General features: G+C 41.3%; 1 protein-coding gene across 8 annotated transcripts in view; it reads left to right on the top strand.

Annotated features, from left to right (window-relative positions):
- The window catches only part of TMCC1 (transmembrane and coiled-coil domain family 1), a 250497-nt gene extending 237210 nt beyond the window's left edge, over positions 1-13287 (top strand). For all 8 annotated transcript variants that reach the window (XM_042979552.1, XM_042979553.1, XM_042979550.1 and 5 more), the window contains 2 exons: positions 6302-6437; positions 9291-13287. In XM_042979552.1, coding sequence (XP_042835486.1) covers positions 6302-6437; positions 9291-9605 — 451 coding nt within the window. In that variant the 3' untranslated portion in view covers positions 9606-13287. The remainder of the gene's footprint in view (positions 1-6301; positions 6438-9290) is intronic.
- Positions 13288-21905: the final 8618 nt, after the last annotated feature.

Raw genomic sequence — 21905 nt, 5'->3', positions numbered from 1 at the left:
GGGTGCTCCCACTGCTAGGAATTTACCCAAGGGATACAGGAGTACTGATGCATAGGGACACTTGTACCCCAATGTTTATAGCAGCACTCTCAACAATAGCCAAATTATGGAAAGAGCCTAAATGTCCATCAACTGATGAATAGATAAAGAAATTGTGGTTTATATACACAATGGAGTACTACGTGGCAATGAGAAAGAATGAAATATGGCCCTTTGTAGCAACGTGGATGGAACTGGAGAGTGTTATGCTAAGTGAAATAAGCCATACAGAGAAAGACAGATACCATATGTTTTCACTCTTATGTGGATCCTGAGAAACTTAACAGAAACCCATGGGGGAGGGGGAGGAAAAAAAAAAAAAAGAGGTTAGAGTGGGAGAGAGCCAAAGCATAAGAGACTCTTAAAAACTGAGAACAAACTGAGGGTTGATGGGGGGTGGGAGGGAGGGCAGGGTGGGTGATGGGTATTGAGGAGGGCACCTTTTGGGATGAGCACTGGGTGTTGTATGGAAACCAATTTGACAGTAAATTTCATATATTAAAAAATAAAAAAATTAAAAAATTAAAAAAAAATAAAAGGAAAACACTATTAAAGAAGAATTCATTAAAAAAAAAAAAACAGAACAAACTGAGGGTTGATGGGGGGGGTGGGTATTGAGGAGGGCACCTTTTGGGATGAGCACCGGGTGTTGTATGGAAACCAATTTGACAGTAAATTTCATATATTGAAAAAAAAAATGATGGGTGCTCCCAGAAACATTAGGATAAATAAAACATAAATGTGAATGCATTTTGCTTTTCAACTAGGTGTGTAGATATGGGGCTCCTAAACAGTAGATGAAATGACTGAATAGGCTAACTTAAACCTTCATCCACCAACATGGCCTTCCTACCGCCGACTGTTCACAGGAGCCGGAAGGCTCTCATGATTCTTACCTCATCTTCTCACCTGACCTTTTATATTGTACAAAAAAGTGTATGTTGCCCTAGCAAGGACAGTTCCCAGGTTTGGGGCTGGGATATTCTCTAGCAGCAGTCTGTGAGCTCTGGCTTGGCCTTGCCCTGTCTTGGCCACTGTATCTTCACCCAGAATTAAGATAGTAGAAGACAAGCATATCTTTACAAATAGCATGTGGAAAGAAAGAGCACTGACAGAAACCACTGTCAGCGGACTGAATTAAAAATGATACTTGGGGCGCCTGAGTGGCTCATTCAGTTAGGCATCTGACTTCAGCTCAGGTTTGATCTTACCATTAATGAGTTTGAGCCCCACGTCAGGCTCTGTGCTGACAGCTCAGAGTCTGGAGCCTGCTTCAAATTCTGTGTCTCCCTCTCTCTCTGACCTTCCCCCCTTCACACTCTGTGTCTCTCTCTCTCAAAAATAAATAAACATTAAAAAAATTAAAAAAAAAACAACAACACTGACGAGGGACTTGTGCTTTCGTGTGATGCCCCTACTTTCCTTGCCCTGTTTAGCCTCTTCCTTGTATTTAATCAAACTAGCCCTTTTTTACACCGCCTCCCCCCCCCACCCCCTGCCGCCCCACCACCAAATAATACTGACAGATACAAGAGCAGTCAAGACTTTACCAGGGATTTGTTCTATACAAATATATCGGGAACTATTTCCTCTTGCTGAATGGAGGTATCAGGGGGTAATACAGGTATGGGAGTAGCTTGCTTTTTGTGACTCTAAAGACTGTGGGGTGAGAATTACAAGTAGCTAGGGGTTTTAGCTCAGTTTTAAAAAGAACTTCTCTAATGGGAAAAAATGCCTTAAGATAAATGAAACCCTGCTACTGGAGGTATTCAAGGAGAGATTGCTTGTCAGGGATGTTATAGAAATAATTCCTCAATTGAAAGAGATTTAACTAGATTTCTAAGATCTTTTCTAACCCCCAGAGTTTAAGATTCTTTCTAGTAAGGTAACCTATTTTTATCTTTCAACAACTCTAGAGGGGTAGGGAGGTACATGAAATAGTGATAATCTTAGAGACATGTAAAATTGAGTGTGAGATATTTATTGATGTGGACTGCAATGAGCCTAAAATGAGATTAAGGCCATGAATCAGTCACCACAGGAAATATTTGGCTGGCTAAAAAGGTTTTCAAATTATGCATGAATTCCTTTCAGGGAGCATGTTTTCAAGTGATGCCTTCTTTAATAAGTAGAAACATTTTCAGGGATGCCTGGGTGGCTCAGTCGGTTAGGCATCAGACTTTTGATTTCAGCTCAGGTCATAATCTCATGGTTCATGGATTCAAGCCCCGCATTGAGCTCCACACTGACTGCGCAGAGCCTGCTTGGGATTGTCTCTCTCTTCCTCTCTCTGTGCCCCTGCCCCGCTTGCTTACTCTCTCTCTCTCTCCCAAAATAAGTAAATAAACATTAAAAAAATAAGTAGAAACATTTTCAAAAAGGCCATTATATTCCTTGGTAAAACTGTGAAGACAGAAAGGAGAAAACTGGACATTTTTTAAGGACCTCTCCATGCTCAAATGAGTATAAAAGATTAAGATTATTACCATCATTTTATAGGTGAAGGAACTTGCTCAGAAAAGTGAGCTAACCTAACTAGGACCATATAGCTTATGAGATGCAGACCTAAGACTCAAACCCAAGTTTTCCTGGCTGTCATACCTGTAATCACTTTTCCCCAGTGTTTATTATAACTGGCATCTTTGACTTAGAATAATGTTTTCAAGACTCATCCATATTGTAGCATGTGTCATTACTTAATTTTTATTTCCAAATAATACTCCATTGTATGGTTACACCACATTTTATCCATCCATCAGTTGATGGACATTTTGTTCTTTCTACTTTTTGGCCATTAAGAATAATGTTGTTGTGAATGTTTGTGTATACCTAAGAAGGTAGAAATAGGTTTTCATCTCTCTTCAGTGTATACCTGGAGTGGAATTGCTGGGTCTTATGGTAATTCTGTGTTTAACTTTTTAAGGAACTGCCAAACTGTTTTCCAAAGCTGATGCACCATTTACATTCCCACCAGCTCTGTGAGAGTTCAGATTTCTCTACATCCTCCCCAGCATTTGTTGTTATTCTCTTTTTGACTCTGGGTTTATAGCGTTTTTATTACATTCCTCCTTCCATTGACTCCACCTTGACATCAGGCTCCAAACAATCATGTCATTGTAGCTGAGTCTAGCTCCTGTATGGCAATGTAATTTGGATCAGCTATAGACCTGACTCAGATTGCTTACCTACAAAGGGAGTTTAGTTCGTCTGGGCTTCTTGAGTCATTTCGAAGTGGCATCACAGTGTAAAAGGTTAAGAACTTGGATTTAAAATCAAACGAACATGGATTCGAATCTTTGCTCCCTACTTAATTTCTGTATTCCCTTAGGCAAGTCACTTTACCTCTCTGAGCTTTGTTTCCTTATCTGTAAAGTAAAGATAATACCTACTGCCTTCTTGGGTTTTACAAATGAATTTGGATATATAGTAGCCACTGAATAAATGGCAGCTGCTGCTGTTACTTTTTATTCTGTTCTAATGGAATGTGTGAGCCATGTTTAATATCAAATAAGATTCTCCAACATTCCTGAAAGGCCTAAAGAACTATACAATTACGAAACACGTGCCAAAAGATGTCACATGGGTCTGTTTTCATCAGCAGACTTGTTGCCACCACTGCCATGCTCCCCTCCCTGCCACCCAACATCATTCTTTGGCTTAGGAGGGTTATTTGCTGCTAGGCCCAGCCCTTCCCTTAAATCTCAAAGGAATGGTAACTTTGCAGCACTCCTTTTTTTGTTTGTTTACATTCATTTTTGAGAGACAGTGCAAGCAGGGGAGGGGCAGAGAGAGAGAGAGAGAGAGAGAGAGAGAGAGAGCGAGCGAGAGATTCCAAAGCAGGCTCTAGGTTCTGAGCTGTCAGCACAGAGCCTAATGGCAGGGCTTGAACCCATGAACTGTGAGATCATGACCTGAGCCAAAGTCTGACGCTTAACCGATTGAGCCACCCAGACGCCCCTGGAGCACTCCTTTTATAAAGTCTCTTTCCCATCTCTGGTGAAGAGAGAGAACGATGAAATAATCAAACACTAAAAACACCACAGAGCAGTGAGCTAAGATAAGATGAGCCTGTAAAGGCAATAGTATATCAACGTATTCTTATGGCACTTGGTGGACTTAAAATATGGTAGAAAATCAGTTCTGGAGGTGGTGCCTGTTTCTGAAAACATGCCTTGGGCAGCAGATGAAGTGAAAAGGCAGTCACAGAGAATGTTGGCCCTAGTTACAGGTAAAGGTTGGAAACACTTTCTGATCTGTCCCATCACACTAGTAACAGAATTTTGGTGTGAAAGCAAGCAATACAAATGCCTATCCAAGGTAAAGGAGAACTCAGTAGGATTCAGTAATACTGAATAAAAAGGGTAATAAAATAATAAGTAATAAAGGGTGGAAAAAAAAGTAAAAAAGGGTAAAAACTAATAAATTAAAAAATAAGTAATAAAAAGTGTTGGCTGTGCCTTTTTAAAAAAAATCCTCATTTCTTAGAGAAAGAATGGAGTTTAGGATGTAATTATGTATGATACAGATTATTGGAAGGGAGAATATCAGTGATGCTGCAACATGAGTTACCTTAAACTGAAAACTTCTGTGTATTCCTTAAAAGTTTGTGTACTATATATGGGATTAAAAATAAGGAAAGGGCAAGGTAGTTTTAAGTGACTGATTTCGGGCATTTTTATTTTTTTAATACAAAGCCCTCTGAGGCTTCTATGCTAATGTTGGGTGTGTGCTTGCCCAAGTAGCATTCAGGGGTAGTGTATTCTGTTGGGCTGAGCCCTCTGTCTATCAGAGAAGCTTACATTTTATTCACCATAACCTAGAATGTATTTCTTGTTACCTTTCAAGTCTTTTTTAATGGTTAGTTTTCAACTGTCCTTCTACCTACGTAGCTCTTTGTTTGGTTCCTGGGATTTTCAGACACAACCTACCCCAGTCTGTCCTCTTCACCTCTACATAACCCATTTTCCTAAAACACTGTGTTCATGTCACCCTTCCCCAATCAGCAATCTGCTTTGGGCCCATTTACTATCTGTTCCAGAATTCCAACTCCCATGCCTACCTTTTACGGCCAGATTTCCCTTTTCTCTCCAACATAGATCCATCATTCCAATTATCCTGTACATTTCTACCTCCTGCCCTTTACCCATGTTCTTTTTCCACCTAAAATCTTTGATCTTGTCCTTTAAACATGTTTCAATCCTACTGGTCCTTAGGTGCCCAGCCCAGGTTCCATCTTTATATAAATAACCTTCTCATAGGTAGTCCTAAGTGCTAGAGATACAAGATGAAGAAAAGGACCTGTTCCCAAGGAACCTCATCTCCCTCCATTCTGTTTTTTTCTCAGCTGTAGCCACACAGGCCTGCTTTGTGTCCCCCAAACCTGCCAAGCTAGTTCCCATCTTGAGAACTTGATACCTACTATTCCTTCTGCTTTGAGATACTCCTCCCCCCACATCTTTATAAGTCCATTCATATCATCATTCAAGTTTCAGCTCTCATTGCTGGAGAGTGCCAAGCAGGAAAGAGTTCTTCTCTGACATTCCAGCTTAACCTACCATCAGGCACTCTGTCATATACCCCTACTGACTACGTTTTACTTACCCATACCTGCAATTGTCTTGTTTTTTCTGCCTCACCTCCCTCCCCCACCACACACCTTAGCATGTAAATTACTGAAGGTAGGCATTCTGTGTTGCTTACCACAGTATACCTGGTACACCTCAGACTCTCAGTAAGTATTTGTTGACTAAGATGACCTAGACGCTGTGCTTGGCCATGGGGATGATAGGTCCTGAATCATGAATATCCAGGTGAGTGACTTACCAATTATCAGAATAAGCTACTGGTGACTGCTAGAAGGTCATTTTCCATTTATGTGCTGTTTATCTTGTGATGAGACCTGCTTAATTGTCCTCTATTTTTTGCCTCTCCCCTCTGCTGCTCAGAGCAGAGTAAAAACTGCCTCATTTATTATGAATATGCTCAAAGCTAACCAGGGCTGCTGGCATCGCTGCAAATACTGTGTGTTGAGAAGATTGTGGAAAAACCATGTCGCTGCTATGATATGGCCTTGTGACAAGCTGTCCATTTCAGGGACTGAGAACTGAACCCACTAGCATGCCTTGTTAGCCCAGGCCACTGACTTAATTTTTCTGTGCTTTTGTTTTCTTCCTTTGCAGAAAGGATTTGGGGGATGGGATGTGAGAGTAATACCAGGAAAAATACAGAATGCATAAAATTCTAACTTTTCCCCCATTCTTAGATGTGAACGATTAGAAGAACAACTAAATGACCTAACAGAGCTCCACCAGAATGAAATCTTAAACTTGAAGCAGGAATTGGCCAGCATGGAAGAGAAAATCGCATATCAGTCCTATGAACGGGCCCGGGACATCCAGGTTAGCATGAAGGATCACATGTAAAAGCATAAGACTAACAAAAAGTAGAATGGTGGTTGGCAGGGGCTGGGATTGAAGGAAATGAGGGGTGCTTGTGTAATGAGTATAGATGAAAAGAGCTATGGAGGTGGATGGTGGTGATGGCAGCATGACATTATGAATGCATTTACTACCATTCAGCTATACCCTTAAAAATGGTTAAGGTGGTAGATTTTATGTTCTATGTCTTTTACCACAATAAAAAAAAAAGAAGAAGAAGAAGAAGAAGAAAAAAGAATGAAATACTGATGGATAAATGTAGAAAACATTAAATTCAGTGGGGAAAAAAAGCCAGTCACAAAAGGCCACATATTACGTGATTCCATTTACATGAAATGTCCCGAATAGTCTATGGAGACAGAAAGTAGATCAGTGGTTGACAGGGGCTACAGGGAGTGAGGAAAGGGAATAACAGGGATAGGGGATTTCTTTTGGGGGTGATGAAAATGTTCTAGAATTTGATAGTAGTGATGGTTGTACAACATTATCAATTTACTAAATGACCCTGAATTGTACACTTTAAAATGGTTAAAATTAAATGATAAATTTAATGTTAGGTGTATTTTACCATAGTATTTGAAAAGTTCAGGAAAAAAGATGCAGAACATAGAATATCAGGAGGAGGTTATATTAACTGTAATTTACCTATTCTTGAAATGAGGTACATTTCTCAAAAGTCTATACCATTTAGGGGTGGTATGCTTGCTTGAGTTCTTAGGAAATGTTCTGAGGTCTCAGTATATAGAAGATTACATGCATTATTACATCTGTTGGCTCCTGCTTCAGGAGCTGCTCTGACAAGATTCATGGCCATCTTGTCTGTCTTCTTCTATAAAAAGGGGTTTTGTCCTAGTTGCCAAACCCAAGCCTTTTACAGGCACATTGCCAAGCAGTTTGTGAGAATAACATATGAGGCAGTAATGTTTAAGGTTACTAGCCCTCTAGTGTATGCTGTGAAGAAATAGAATATGTAACTTTTTCTTATCTTGGGAGGTATTTCTAGGGGAACAGTTGCTGATTTCATATGAAAGCATCTTGAAATAAGCTAGTCTTAGAGAAGGGAAGTGGTCCAGGAATCTTCTTTACAGCCCAAACGAATCAAGAGAATGTCTAGATCATTTGCCCAGCTGCCACCTTCTCCAGACTTCAGAATTCTGTTCATGTTTTAGTTTTTTTCCCATGATCATTCTGGGCTGGGTAGTATTCATTGACTGCCCATTCACTAGCTTGCTCCAGCCTGAAGTTGCCTAGCCTTCACCTCAAGTCCTGGGAAACCAGGACGCACTGAAACCAAGACCAGAAAAACCTCGGGCTCCCACCATTACTGAACTTTACAGGATACCTGACCTTAGCTAAGGAGATAGGGTCTGTCCTCCGAACGTTGTGGGTAAATTTCATATAAACTCATGGCTTGAAAGGAACCTTTTACTTAAAATATTTGGTCTACTGCTTGAGCATAGTGCCCTCTTTTAAAGAGATCAACCTAAAAGGGGGGAAGTGTACTCTTTTTAGGGAGATGGATCAGAGAGCCCTTTACACTGATGTCTGCGGTTTGCTTAACTCGGAAAACACCAGATAGTGTGTACAAGGATGTCCAGAGGATGTTCACATTATAGTTGTTACGGTAGAAAAGTTGGAAATAACCTAAATCTCTCCAGTTGGGAACTGGCTGAATAAACTATGAAATACCTACCCTACTGTAAAATGCTACATAGCAGTTAAAAAGAATGAGGTACATCTCTACACATTGACAGGGAAAGGATCACCAGGACCCACACTGTTGAGTAAAAGAACAAGTTATGAATTAGTTGCCATACTGTGATACTATTTATATTAAGATAGAAAGTCAAAAAATAATTCCATACGTTTCCCTAGGCTTAAATATGTATGCATTTAAACATAAGTGAAAGGATGAACACATTAAATTGACAGTGTTACTTTAAGACTAGGACCTGGATTTGAGGAAAGTATCAAGAGGAACTATGTATCCTATTTGAAATGTTTTATGTGGCACAACTGTGCAACTTAAATTTGTGATTTTTAAATGGAAAAAAAGAAGCCAATTGTATATTTGAAGTCTTGTCATTAAAATGTTTAAGACTAGGGCGCCTGGGTGGCTCAGCTGGTTGAGCGGCCGACTTTAGCTCAGGTCATGATCTCACAGCTCGTGAGTTCGAGCCCCACATTTGGGCTCTGTGCTGACAGCTCGGAGCCTGGATCCTGCTTCAGATTTGTGTCTCCCTCTCTCTCTGCCCCTAACCCACTCGCATTCTGTCTCTGTCTCTCTCAAAAGTAAATAGACATTAAAAAAAATTTTTTTTTTAATGTTTAAGACCAGGGACACCCAGGTGGCTCAGTCAGTTAAGCATCCAACTTCGGCTTTGGTCATGATCTCATGGTTTGTGAGTTCGAACCCCGCGTCGGGCTCTCTTGACAGCTCAGAGCCTGGAACCTGCCTCAGATTCTGTGTCTCCCTCTCTCTCTGATCCTCCCCCACTAGCACTCTGTGTGTGTGTGTGTGTGTGTGTGTGTGTGTGTGTGTGTGTGTGTGTGTCTCTCTCAAAAATAAATATTAAAAAAAAATTTTTTTAATGTTTAAAACCAAATCTAAGTGTGGCTACTACTTCCTGTGAGCCACCCCACAAAGAATGCAATGGAGAGCAGTTCAGGTGAATAAGAGTTGCTTGAATAATGACTTACATATTTAAAATCATTGGCATAGCTCAAGAAGCATCTGGCTTGCTCAAAGGGCATGTCAGCTACTCGGAGTACATATGAGCAGAAGGCTTAACTATTCCCTGTTCTGGCCCACAGGAGGCCCTGGAGGCATGCCAGACCCGCATCTCCAAGATGGAGCTGCAGCAGCAGCAGCAGCAGGTGGTACAGCTGGAAGGGCTGGAGAATGCCACTGCCCGGAACCTTCTGGGTAAACTCATCAATATCCTTCTGGCAGTCATGGCGGTCCTTTTGGTCTTTGTCTCCACGGTAGCCAACTGCGTGGTTCCTCTCATGAAGACTCGCAACAGGACGTTCAGCACTTTATTCCTTGTGGTTTTCATTGCCTTTCTCTGGAAGCACTGGGATGCCCTCTTCAGCTATGTGGAACGGTTCTTTTCTTCCCCCAGATGATGCTGGCACAAGAAGGCAGTGCTCCCCTACCCTCTGGCGAGTGCATGCAGCGAAGAATTAGACAGCAACTTACCTACTCTGAAGTTTTCTACAACAACAAAAGAGTTGAGTGAATCTGTTTACATTTAGAATAATGTTTTTTTCTTCAAGAGACGCAATTGCAATAGTATTTTTTAGATTTTATCCAAGAAGTTTTTTGGGCAAAAATCTTGGATCATTTTTATGTAGCATGATTTTCCTTGGGATGCAAATCTTAAACAGTCCTTTAATATGAACCAACAATCTGGAGCACACTGAAGGGCATTCTAAATTGTGGCTTGAAGGACTGCACTAAAACCCACTAAAAAGATGCAAAAACCTGATTAGGGAAACCAGTTAAACCTAACACCCTGCCTCGTCTGGGCTCACCACCTCTCCCCCTCCCAGACTAACTTTACTGTGAAATCCTACCACATTCCATGTCTGAATTTTTGGATTCAGGGTGGATTGTCCTTGTCCGTGGATGAACACATGGATCTCTCCCTGGCTTTCTCACCCAAGTTGGCCACTCATGCTAACCCTGGAAGTATGATCACTTTTGAACCTGGTCCCTTAACCTTTACTAGGATACAAAAGTGAGAGCATCATGCCCCAAAGGATCACTGCAAGCCCTACTACAGTATTTTGAAGTAGCCCTCTAAATACTTAATTTTAAGCAAAATCCCTTGGCCGCACTTTTAAGGTTTTTTTAAATATGTGTATAGTCACCAACTTTAAAAAAAAATCCGAACAGCATACTTGAAGAATGTAATACTCAAACTCTCAGTGCTTCCTTATGGTTTCTAATAGGATTTTTTATTATTGTTATTATTATTATTGGGTTTTTTTGGAAAGGGTTGGGAGGGTCTTTTATTTTTCCTTTGAAATAAAGAAGTGATGTTTTTAAATGAAGAAATGTGTGGATATTTAAGTGTGCTGCTCCCTCTTGTCTTGAAACAGTTTGAGTAAAGGAAGACTTGCTATAAATGCTCCCCTCTGATGCCCTTGATTTGAGATGCAGCTTAGACTTCCTCCTCTGGCTGCTGCTTTTTGGTGTCCTGCCACCCCCACCCCACCACTTCATGGGTTTGGCTTGGTTGGAGAGGAAAAGGGTGTGCAGGGAGAGGAGGAGGCTGTTTCCACAAACCAGCATGATAGGGTAGAGATTTTTTTGCCCCAAGAAAATGTTCACCCAGTGACTTTGGGCTGGGGTTATCTTTAGGAAAAATCGAGACTATATTATGAGAGTCATACGTAATTCCTCGTGTTTCCTTAATTTATTCTTAACACCCCCTAATTACTGAAACCAAAGTGATGTGGAACCTTCTGTCTGCATTTTGGCCCCAGCATCCTTAATTTCAAAGCTTTATTCTGTCTGCCTGAGAGAATCAACTGAAGGTGATTCTCCCTAAAGAACAGAAAAGGATCTGTCAGGTTTGAAGGACCCAAGTTTGTGGTGTAAAATGTTGTCAGCTTCCTAGTCCTCTAGACTGACTTACTAACGTACTTGTGCTCAGTGGACTTTTATAGACAATTTAGAAGAAAGAACTGAGCCTTCTTCCCCATGCTATAACCAGTTCCACCAGGATGGGACTGGGCCTTTAGAACATATCTGGAAAGCTTGGTTAATCTCTTCATAGTATTGAATCGCAAATGCTGTTCCCTCTTGGCCTCAGTTCTGTGCAACCAAGTGATGAGCAAGGGGCACATAATATGCCCTGAAAAGAGTAGCAAAGCATGCTTTGCCTATTCTTCCCATATGAGGAAATTCTTTTGGAACTAGATTAGCATTGCCTTCTCTGTCTGAGAGGATGGTTTACATGACAGCTCCAGCCTCCTGTGGCTTTGGCAGGCTGGCCTTCTCAGAGTCAGCATGTTGTTTCCATAACCATTTTGATATTTTAACTCAGGTACCCCAATCTTCACTCCATCCCCAGATGATTGTAGTACAACCTGTTAGCTCTGTTGACCTCTCAAAATTAGTGCCCAGAGCAGGGACCACAGGGATGATTTTTCTATTAAAAAATAATTGGAACCAATTCATGTTCAGGCCAAAAACAAATTGTTCCCATGCCTATGTATTTTAAATGTTAACTTTGCCTAAAAATATTGCAGTGACTTCAGGCAGGAGTGCCAAAGGACACCATGACCTTGTCGAACTAGCATAGTTTCTGCTAACTTTCTGCTTTAGCTTATCACTCAGAGTAGGGAAGAGAGCCCCACAAAGCTATCGAAAAGAGACTTTAGCCACAATCCTCCAGTTTTTGTAAGAACCTTTGAGTCCCCTAAACTGTGTAGAAGCTACTAAGTTTTTTGTGGGCACTGGAAGACACTGTGATAGATTGATATTGCTCCCATTTGTGTTGGGACAGTTTCTATCAAAGGAAGGTTTTTGCCTGTGGACAGACCCCTGAGCTCCCAGCCAAGCAGGCCTGTGCTAACTGCCCACAATCCTCTCAAACTGTCTTAGGAAGGAGCTACAGGCTAGGTCAGGCACAGTAACAGCTTTCTAGCTGTGTTGTCCCTTGATTTCTTCACCAGGCCCAACAGTTAGCTGCATTTAATGCTATTTGTAACCATGCATCTGTTTTCATGCCTTGCCCCACTTCCCGCTGCCCACACCTGTTGCCTTTGTGTTTCTTTGCACTGTGGCTGTTCCCGGATTCTCATCTATTCCGAGCCCTTCTATAACCTCACTCCAGTGGTTGTTTAACAATTGTTCTGTGAGTGGAAATTTCCCCTTGCTTTAACACTTCTTCTCTTTTAAAGACTACACGCATTCCCTTTGAAATGAAGCATTCCTGGATTACTTGTTAGTGCTGGTGCTTGAGGCTGGCTGTGGTAGCCTGGGTGACTCTGTTCAGGCTGTAGAATAACTAACATTTTTCCTTTTTTATGGTTCAATTGAAGGGCACTTCTGTCTGCTCCAATTTCAGTTCCTTGGTATATACTCCGTGCATCCTAGCAAGGAAGGCTTTCTACTCCACAGGCTCCTTAAGAAGCAAAAGTAGGTTAAATTTTACACTTCATTGACCGGGTCTTCTTTCTTCCCTGTACCCCCTTCACCCAGTTGAGTTGAAGATCTGATAACCAAGAAGAACACTGCGATCAAGCCTTCCTTGCTAGCCATGCCCTAATAATGAGCATATTTTTATGTGGTCTTCACTGCATTTGGTTTTGTTTCTGACTTCCTATTCCTTTGAGATACAGTCAGATGAAATGCTGAATTCCAAGTGAGCTCCAGCAAGGAGTTGCCTTTCAGCTTTGGAAAATACGCATCCAAAACAAAACCAAATATTATAATCAGCAAATTGACACAGGCAAAATTATGGTTCCCACCCCCAAATGAAACTGGGGATTTTGAATGTGGCTCTAAGAGTTAACATTTCTGTCTGTGTGTTGTGTATGCTAGGTGATACCCTCAGTAGGATTGACTACTAGACTGTGTGTTTTATCAAAGTGTGTAAGAATAAAAACTCACTTGCACGATTTGAAAAGTACAGAAATGACACTTGTGAACGCGTGAACGTTAACACTGTAGTTGATAGATCTTAAGCTGCTAATTGTTGAGAGAGAATTACATTTATGTTTTGTCTGGTTGCTGCATATTCTCAGCAGCACTTTTACTGTACATACAAATTGAAATAAAGACCTCAGCTATTAACGAGGTGGTTGGACTCGGGTTTATTTTGGTCTTTATTTTTGCATATTTATTACAGTTTCCATTGACAAGTTTGTCAGTTTGAAAACTTTCCACCAGTTTGTGGGTTAGAAGCTATGTGTACGCACGCATGCGTTATGAGACCATAACTGATAGCTGGGTGGCTGTCACTGTCTCCCAGGACTTTACATACATTTTAGACTGTCACTTTGACACAGTTCCTTTCAACTGGTAGGTAAGACTGCCTTTTAGTTATTTGGAGGGAGTTTTTTAGAGGCAGTATGCCCTCCCTCAAATTCATGTGATGACCAAATAGGTATAATAATTCCTGTCCATTCTTTTTTTTTTAATTGAAAAAAAGTTGTGTGTATAGCTGACACACAGTGTTACATTAGCTTTAGGTGCATTGTGATTTGACACCTGTATACATTATGCTATGCTCACAAGTATCGCTACCAACTGTCACCCTACAATACTATTATAATACCATTGAATATCTTCCCTAATCCCTGTGCATTCTTCAGTAGGCTTTGTTAGTGTTATGATGGGTGTATAAACACACTTTGTGAAACATGTAGCATTTGAAGTTTTATGTATATGTAAGGGGTTATAACCTAGCCAAATCCCATCTATGGTTTTGTTATAGGGGTAGCATTTTTTTTTTTTTTTAAGTAATCTCTGTGCCCAGCACGGGGCTTGAACTCACCACCCTGAGATCAATAGACACATGCTCTACTGACTAAGCCAGCCAGGTGCCCCTGGAGGTAGTAATTTTTAATATGGTTTCTTGTTGATCACTGAAAAGCCTCTGGAAATCGAGAAGCTCTCATCTTACCTCTGACAGGGTATCAAGCAGGGACCTGATGACTTGGTTCTTTATAGCCACAATCTGAATGTCAGGATATTTGGGCCCATGTTTCCGGCTTACTAGCTCTGTGCCTATCCTATCTAAATGCTAGAGGGATCATTCCCACCTTGATCCTACCTAGTGTGTGTTGTAAAAGTAAAGAGTGCCTCTTGTGAAAGCTTTTTAAATTGCTGCAAGAATGCCTTAAACTTCTTGAAATGTGGACTGGGCTGCCATGTACAGAAGTGCACGTCGTACATTGTCCACTGTGGGTTACACTATGAACAATATATCAGTGTTGTGCAGTGCATAACTGGTACACAGAGCAAGCCTGATTATAATAATTATATAATGTACAATGCATAATTTCAAAGCCTGTTTTATTTTCATTAAAAACTTAGGAGAGTGGAAGCCTGGTAACAAATCTGAGAAGCTGTTGTGAAAACAAACTGGAGAGACAGGTGAGGGTGTGGCCAACTAGAAAATGTATGTCTCACCTAAAGGATTCAAATGTACTATTTTTAAACTCTATGGGCTAAGCTAAACACCTAATCAGCTTGTGACCTCAAGTCTAGGTAGTGAAGAGTAGCTCACATGTTTGAGTACTTACTGAATGCCGGGCATAATGCTTAGCACTGGGCATGCAGTTCTCACTTCTCCCTACAGTCTTACACAGGCAGTGTCCTCATTGTCTAGGTAAGGAAACTGAAACCTGGGTTAAATGGCTTGCCCAAAGCTAGTGTTAGGAAATCGTAAAGGATTGTGTTGGAAAATAGTCTGCAACATATTTAACAAAAGATGAATGTTTATAGCGTGTGAGTATAAGAGTTAATATGGACCAAGAAGAAAACAGCTCAGTAGAAAAATAGACAAAGGTTATGAAGTAGTTCACAGAAAAATGAATGGCCAGTAAGTATTCAGAATTAAGTATGTAAATCAGTGCATTAAATGAAAGTGAAAAATTTAGGACCGCCTCAGTGGCTCAGTTGGTTGAGCATCCGACTCTTGATTTTGGCTCAGGTCGTGATCCCAGGGTCCACACTGAGCGTGGAGCCTGCTTAAGATTTTCTCTCTCTCTCTCTCTCTCTCTCTCTCTCTCTCTCTCTCTCTCTCTCTCTCTCAAAGAAAAAAAAAATTAAAAAGCCAGTTGTGGGATAGTATACTGTCTCCTGTTTATGTGAAAATATTCGTGTTTGTGTAAATGTATGTATGTAAGTGTACAGAAGAAACTGAACATTAAGCTGTCCCCAGGTAGTCCCTTCTGGGAGAGGGAACGGGGTGCTTTCATGCTTGCCTTCTGTAAAATGTGAATCTCTTAAATGTGAAATGTATTTGTCTATTTTTAAGTTAACAATATCAAAACTTTTTAAAGTGAAAATAATAGGTCCATTGTGGAGAAATGAAGAGTTGATAATGTTTCTTACCAGGTTATAATAGATCATTTTCTGCTTTAGCATTGTCCTAGAAGGAGCTCTGGACCCAGTTTGGACCACCTACTGGGCTTACCTGAAGCCTAGATTTCCAGGTCTGGTGGTCAAAAGGATGTCCCACTGCCAGAGGGGATGTGACCTCAGTAGCTGATACAGCCTGTTCAGCTCAGCCCTTCGTTCATCCAACAGCATTTGAGAGCCACTGTGTGCAAGCCTGGACTAAGGAGATGTGCTAAATCAAGAGAAAAGGAACATGGTAGAATGAAATACATGTTGTAATAGAGTCAGAAGCCATGTGTGGGAGTGGAGAGGAAGAAGCAGTTCTGACAGGGCAGTTGGGAAAAGTTCAGTGGAAGAGGCAGTGGTATCTGGGCTGCCAGATGATGATTCTGGATGAGTAGAGATGGGTGAGAAGGGTGTTCCAAGTTGAAGAAACAGCATTAAAGCCATGGAGGTGAAAAAGGCCAAGGCGAGTGGTTCAAGCAATGAATGTGAGCCTTGCAAGACGAATAGGCTCCCTAGAACAATGTGAATCAGCAACAAAGTTAAAAACAGCAGGGGCTGGGCTGGGGTAGTGGCCTGGTTGTAAGAAATCCAGACTGCCTTGCCTGCTAAAGTTTCAAGAGAAGCCGTCAAAGGTCCTGAGAAGTGGGACCCAGTCTTGTCCTTTCAAAGGGAACCAGTGGCTCCTTTTCATAACATCCAGTCCAAGTCTGTCAGTGACTGAGAAATGCTGCCTGAGGTGTTTGGTTGTTTGCCTTTTGATCCTCTAATAGGAGGAGCTTTAAAACTTTAGTTGATGTATGAGAACTGGGGTATGAGAAGCTCAGACTTCAATTATTATTTTTTTAAAAAATCCTTGTTACCTTTGGAATTAGAATGCTTCCATCCTAGAGCAAGATGACTTGGCAAAATCTAGTCCTTCTGCCTTTATGAATTTGAGTTTAAGCTGTCCAGTCGAATTTTCCTTTAGAAGATGACATCTGAGCAGGTATTGAGACTCTATTAAAAGGTAGAGCAGGAGCACCTGGCTGGCTTGGTTGGTAGAACATGTGACTCAATCTCGGGGTCATGAGTTCAAGCCCCACATTGGGTTTAGAGATTACTTTAAAAAAAAAACCAAAACACTATTCCTTAGATGGGTGAGACTAAAATGTCTCACCCAGCACCTGACCTCAAAATCAGTGCTCCACAAATGGTCTCAGTTATTAATATCATTAATAGACCAAGAAGTCCTTGAAGAGAGGGACCTCTTTCATCTGGCTCTCTTCAGTATGGAGTACCTGGGTGGCTCAGTCAGTTAAGCATCCAACTCTTGATCCTCAGCTCAGGTCTTGATCTCAGGGTTATGAGTTCAAGCCCCACGTTGGGCTCTGCACTGGGCATTAAGCCTACTTAAGATTTTATTTATGTTTATAATTATATTTACAGCCTGTCTCCCATCCTCACCTGATGGGCCCAGTAGCCAGAATGTGGGCTTTCCCTGGCCAACCCTGGCTCTGAAGTTGGTTTGGGAAACAGAAAAGTCCGTATGTGTCAAGAAAACCCAAACAAAAAAGAGAACACGGCCATAGGGAACAAAAACTTGCAAATGGATGCACATACAGTTGGCTAATGATTTTACTGGTGATTTCTTAATCAGTACAGTGGCAGGGACATTGTAATGTTCATGGCTATATCCTCAATGCCAGGAATGATGCCTGACACTTAACAGGTGCTCGTTAAAAGGTGGAATTTTTTTTTTAAGTTTATTTTCAGAGACAGCGTGCAAGCAGGGCAAAGAGAGGGAGAGAGAACCCCAAGTAGTCTCCACACTGTCAGTGCGGAGCTCAATGCAGGGCTCAAACCCACAAACTATGAGATCAGGACCGGAGTTGAAATCAAGAGTCAGATGCTTGACTGACTGAGCCACCCAGCACCCTAATAGTAGGAATTCAAAAATCACTATTGAATCCCTATCCTGTGCCGGGCCCAGTGCTGCTTATTTTACTTTCAATTCTTAGACCTGCTCTGAAGAGGAGCTGATATAATTTCCATGCTGCCGACAAAGAAGCTTGGATTTTTCCTCAATAATAGGTCATTTCATCGATGGCAAAGTCACGATTTGAACTCAGCTGATTCTGCCTCTCTAAAGCCTATGCTATTTCAGGGCGCCTGGGTGGCTCAATCAGTTAAGCATCCAACTTCGTTCAGGTCATGATCTCACAGCTTGGGAGTTTGAGCCCCTTGTTGGGCTCTGTGCTGACAGCTCGGAGCCTGGAGCCAGCTTGGGGTTCTGTGTCTCCCTCTCTGCCCCTCCCCTACTCGTGCTCGCTCTCTCAAAAATAAGCATTTAAAAAAAAAAAAAAGCCTATGCTAGTTCTATTCAATTTTACTGGACAAGGAGTCAAGATTTGTGGATTTCAGACTTTGTATAACCTTGAGAAGGCAAATAACTTTTTTTGGACCCTCATGTCCTTACTATAAAGTCACCTTCTCGTCAATAAAATATACTCTTAGCACTTTTTGCCCAGCTCACGATCTCCTTAAAGAGCATTGGCCGTAATCACTCAAAGGGTTAAATATTGGGACAGGATGAAGTGCGGATTTGTAGCTGAGATGTGGGTATGACCGTAATAGGATTGTGCATAGGGGAGGAGGGGTAGGAGCAGGAAGCCGGGGGACGGGTTTGAAGCAAATGTAACAAAATGTCTGCATGACAGTGGGTACATGGGTGTTCTGTTCCCTTTTACTGTTTGAAACATTTTGTGATCTAAAAGAAAACATTAAATGTAAAGTATCATGGTGTTGACCTATAGCACACTGATGAGAGCGTTAAAATGATAATTGGGCCAATGCTCAAAGTGTGCTGCTCTTTATGAGATTTGCAAGTTGTGTTCAACTGGTCAGAATTCTTAGTGCATCAGGACATCTCAAGAACCAGCGTTCAACAGAAAGAACATCTGTTCTATCACGTTTAGTTTTTCATTTATTGTAATGATTAAAGGTTCATACCTACAATGGGCTATGAGAGAAATTGTTGCAGGCAGCTTAAAATTTTCTCATGTCCTTTAAAAAATGTATTTTTTTATTTTAGGGAGAGCAAGCAGGGGAGAAGGGCAGAGAGAGAGAATCTTAAACAGGCTCCATGTTCATTGCAGAGCCCAACATGGGGCCCAATATCACAACCATGAGAACACGACCTGAACCGAAAATCAAATGTCAGATGCTTAACCGACTGAGCCACCCAGGCATCCCTAAAAAACATGTGTTTTTAATAGTTGATGTTTCAAGCACAAAATGTAAGCATTTCAAACATCAACAAAGTTTTAATCCATTTCACACGCCCTAAAATAAATAAATGCCCTATCATAATATAGTCCAGTTTTTCATTTGAAGACTGCTTTATTTGCTTCCCAAAATATTTATACATAAAATTTGAATTTGCCAGTGAATCTTTTTCTCAGTCAATTAAAGAGTATGTGTAATCTGTGCATGTTAAAACTTAACCCACAAGTGTTATAACTCCCTGAAGCATCATTCTGCCTCCCAGGCGGTCCCTGACAGCCTCCTTTTAATAGAGACCCTGACTCACACTGCTTTAAACACTGGAATTTTTTTTTCCTCTTACTCATTTTCAGTAGGTATCTTCCAAAACATATGACACACTTCCTGCTGAAATTCATTTTATCGCCATGACCAGGTTGTCAGCCCAGACACTTGTGACACTCTTGCTCCTGCCTTAAAACATCCTAGACTACCTTTATACCTTTTTTTAATAGTTTTTTTTTAATGTACTGAGATAGAACTCCCACCACCATGCAATTCACTCATTTAACGTGTTTTAAACACCCATTCAATAGTGTTTAGTATATTCACAGAGTTGCATGCCAGCATCACTGATTCCAGAACAGTTTCATCACCTCCAGAAGGAACCCTGCCCCCCTTAGTTGTCACCCTCTTCTCTCATTCTTCCCAGCACAAAGCAACCACTAATCTACTTTCTATCTACAGATCTGCCTACTCGGGACATTTCGTATAAATGGAATTCTACAATGTGTGGTCCTTTGAGATGCTTCTTTACCTTATTCCTTTTATTGCTGAAAAATATTGCATTGTATGAATATGCGACATTCTTATTCATCAGTTGGTGGATAGTAGTGCTTCTATGAACATTCAGACCCAAGTTTTTGAATGAACATATGTTTTCATTTCCCTAGGAGTGGTATTGCTGGGTCATATAGTAACTATGTTTCACCTTTTGAGAAACTATCAGATTGTTTCCAAAGTGGCTGAATCATTTTACATCCCTACTAGCAGTCTCCACATGCTCACCAGCCCTTGTTATTATCTGACTTCTTAATTATACCCCTCCTCTGTGTTAAAGTGGTATCTCATTGTGGTTTTGATTTACATTTCCTTGATGACTATTTTTATTCTAATAATCTTTTTTCATTAGCTTTCCTATCTATAACCTCCCAACACAGGCTGCCGCCATCACATTTCATTATTTCCCGCGTGCTTGCATTACTGAAAAGACTTCCATTTCCCCTCTAAAAACTGCTTTTCATCTACCATGGGGTGGAATTCCATATATCCCAACTCAAAATTATGTCCAAAGTATGATTAAATGGGTTCTGAATGAGGCCCCACCCATAAGAGAAGATATGTGCTTGAGCTTTGCAACTGCTGACCTAGCAACTTTGAGACTCTTTCTGCTTAAAACCAAGATTTTATTTTATTTTTTAATGTTTATTTATTTATTTGTCAGGGGAGGGGCAGAGAGAAAGGGGGAAAGAGAATCCCAGGCAGACTATGGAAGGGGAGGTTGGTGGGGTGGGGCTCAATCCCACCAACCGTGAGATCGTGACCTGAGCCGAAGTCAGACACTTAACCGACTAAGCCACCCAGGCGCCCTAAGACTTTTTTTTTTTTTTTTTATGTTTTTATTTATTTTTGAGAAGAGAGAGACAGAGCATGAACAGGGGAGGGACAGAGAGAGGGGAAGACACAGAATCCGAAGCAGGTTCCAGGCTCTGAGCTGTCGGCACAGAGCCCAACACTGGGCTTGAACCCACAAGCTGTGAGATCATGACCTGAGCTGAAATTGGACGCCCAACTGACTGAGCCACCCAGGTGCCCCAAGACTTTATTCTTAAAAAGGAAAAAGGAGAAAGGAAGGAAGGGAGAGAGATAAAGAGAAAGGAAAAATGGAAGCAGGCAGGCAGCTTGGCTTTCCACTGGCTGTGTGACCTGGGACTTGGTTGTCCCAGGTCCTCACACAGGTGCCCCACCCGTCAGGCCATGCCTGGTGCCTCTTCACTCATCTGCACCTTTGCATGCACTTTTCCCTCTTCTTGGAGTGACCACCCCCGTCCTTGTTTGTCACCTAGCAAGTTCTTATTCTTTTATTTAACTTTATTAAGAAAACTTTCAAAGACAGGCAAACAATGAATAGTACAATGAACCCAAGTCAACAATCACCGACTTGCGGTCAGTCTTGCTCACCTGTACTTGCCCTCCACTCCCCAAGCCCTCAAACTGGATCCATTTGAGGTAAATACAAGAGAGCAGGCATTATTTATCCATTTTGACTTTTTTTTCCTGATCAAATGCTCCTTTTTTATTAAGATGACATTCACATAGTAAAATCAACCAGAGTTTTAAAGGGAACAACTCAATGTCATTTGGTACATTTGCAGTATTGTGGAACCACTGTCTCTGTCCGGTTTGAAAAGTTTCACCACCCCAAAAAGAAAGCCCAGAGCCATTCAGCACTAGCTCTCCATTCCCCTTCCACCCTCTGCTAATCACATTCTGGGCTCTGTCTCTATGGATTTACCTATGCTGGATTTTTCATTTAAACTGGAATCATCAGGACAATGAATAAAGCACCAGAGTGGGGTGGGGGTGAAATAGAATCATCCAATAGGTGACTTTTTGTGCCTGGCTACTTTCACTTAGTATAATGTTTAAAAAGTTCATTCACTGGGCGCTTGGGTGGCTCAGCTGGTTGAGCATCCCAACTCTTGATTTAGGCTCAGGTCATGATCCCAGGGTCATGGGGTCTAGCTCCTTGTCGGGCTCCTTGCTAACCTGCTTGGTATTCTCTCTCTCTCTCTCTCTCTCTCTCTCTCTCTCTCTCTCTCTCTCTTTCTGTCTCTCTGTCCCTCCCCTGCTCACTCTCCCTCTAAAATTAAAAAAAAAAATTTTTTTTTTAAGTTCAAGTTGTAGAATGTGTCATCACTTCATTCCTTTTTATGCCTGAATAACATTCTGCTGTATGAATAGACCACAATTTGTTTATCCATTCATCAGCCAATGACCACTTGGGTTTTTTCCACCTTTTGGCTGTTCAGAATCCT

The sequence above is a fragment of the Panthera tigris genome, chromosome A2, assembly GCF_018350195.1.
Source record: "Panthera tigris isolate Pti1 chromosome A2, P.tigris_Pti1_mat1.1, whole genome shotgun sequence".
Classification (NCBI taxonomy): domain Eukaryota; kingdom Metazoa; phylum Chordata; class Mammalia; order Carnivora; family Felidae; genus Panthera; species Panthera tigris.
The sequence above is the reverse complement of the archived record's forward strand: the minus strand, read 5'-3'. Positions and strand labels throughout refer to the sequence as shown.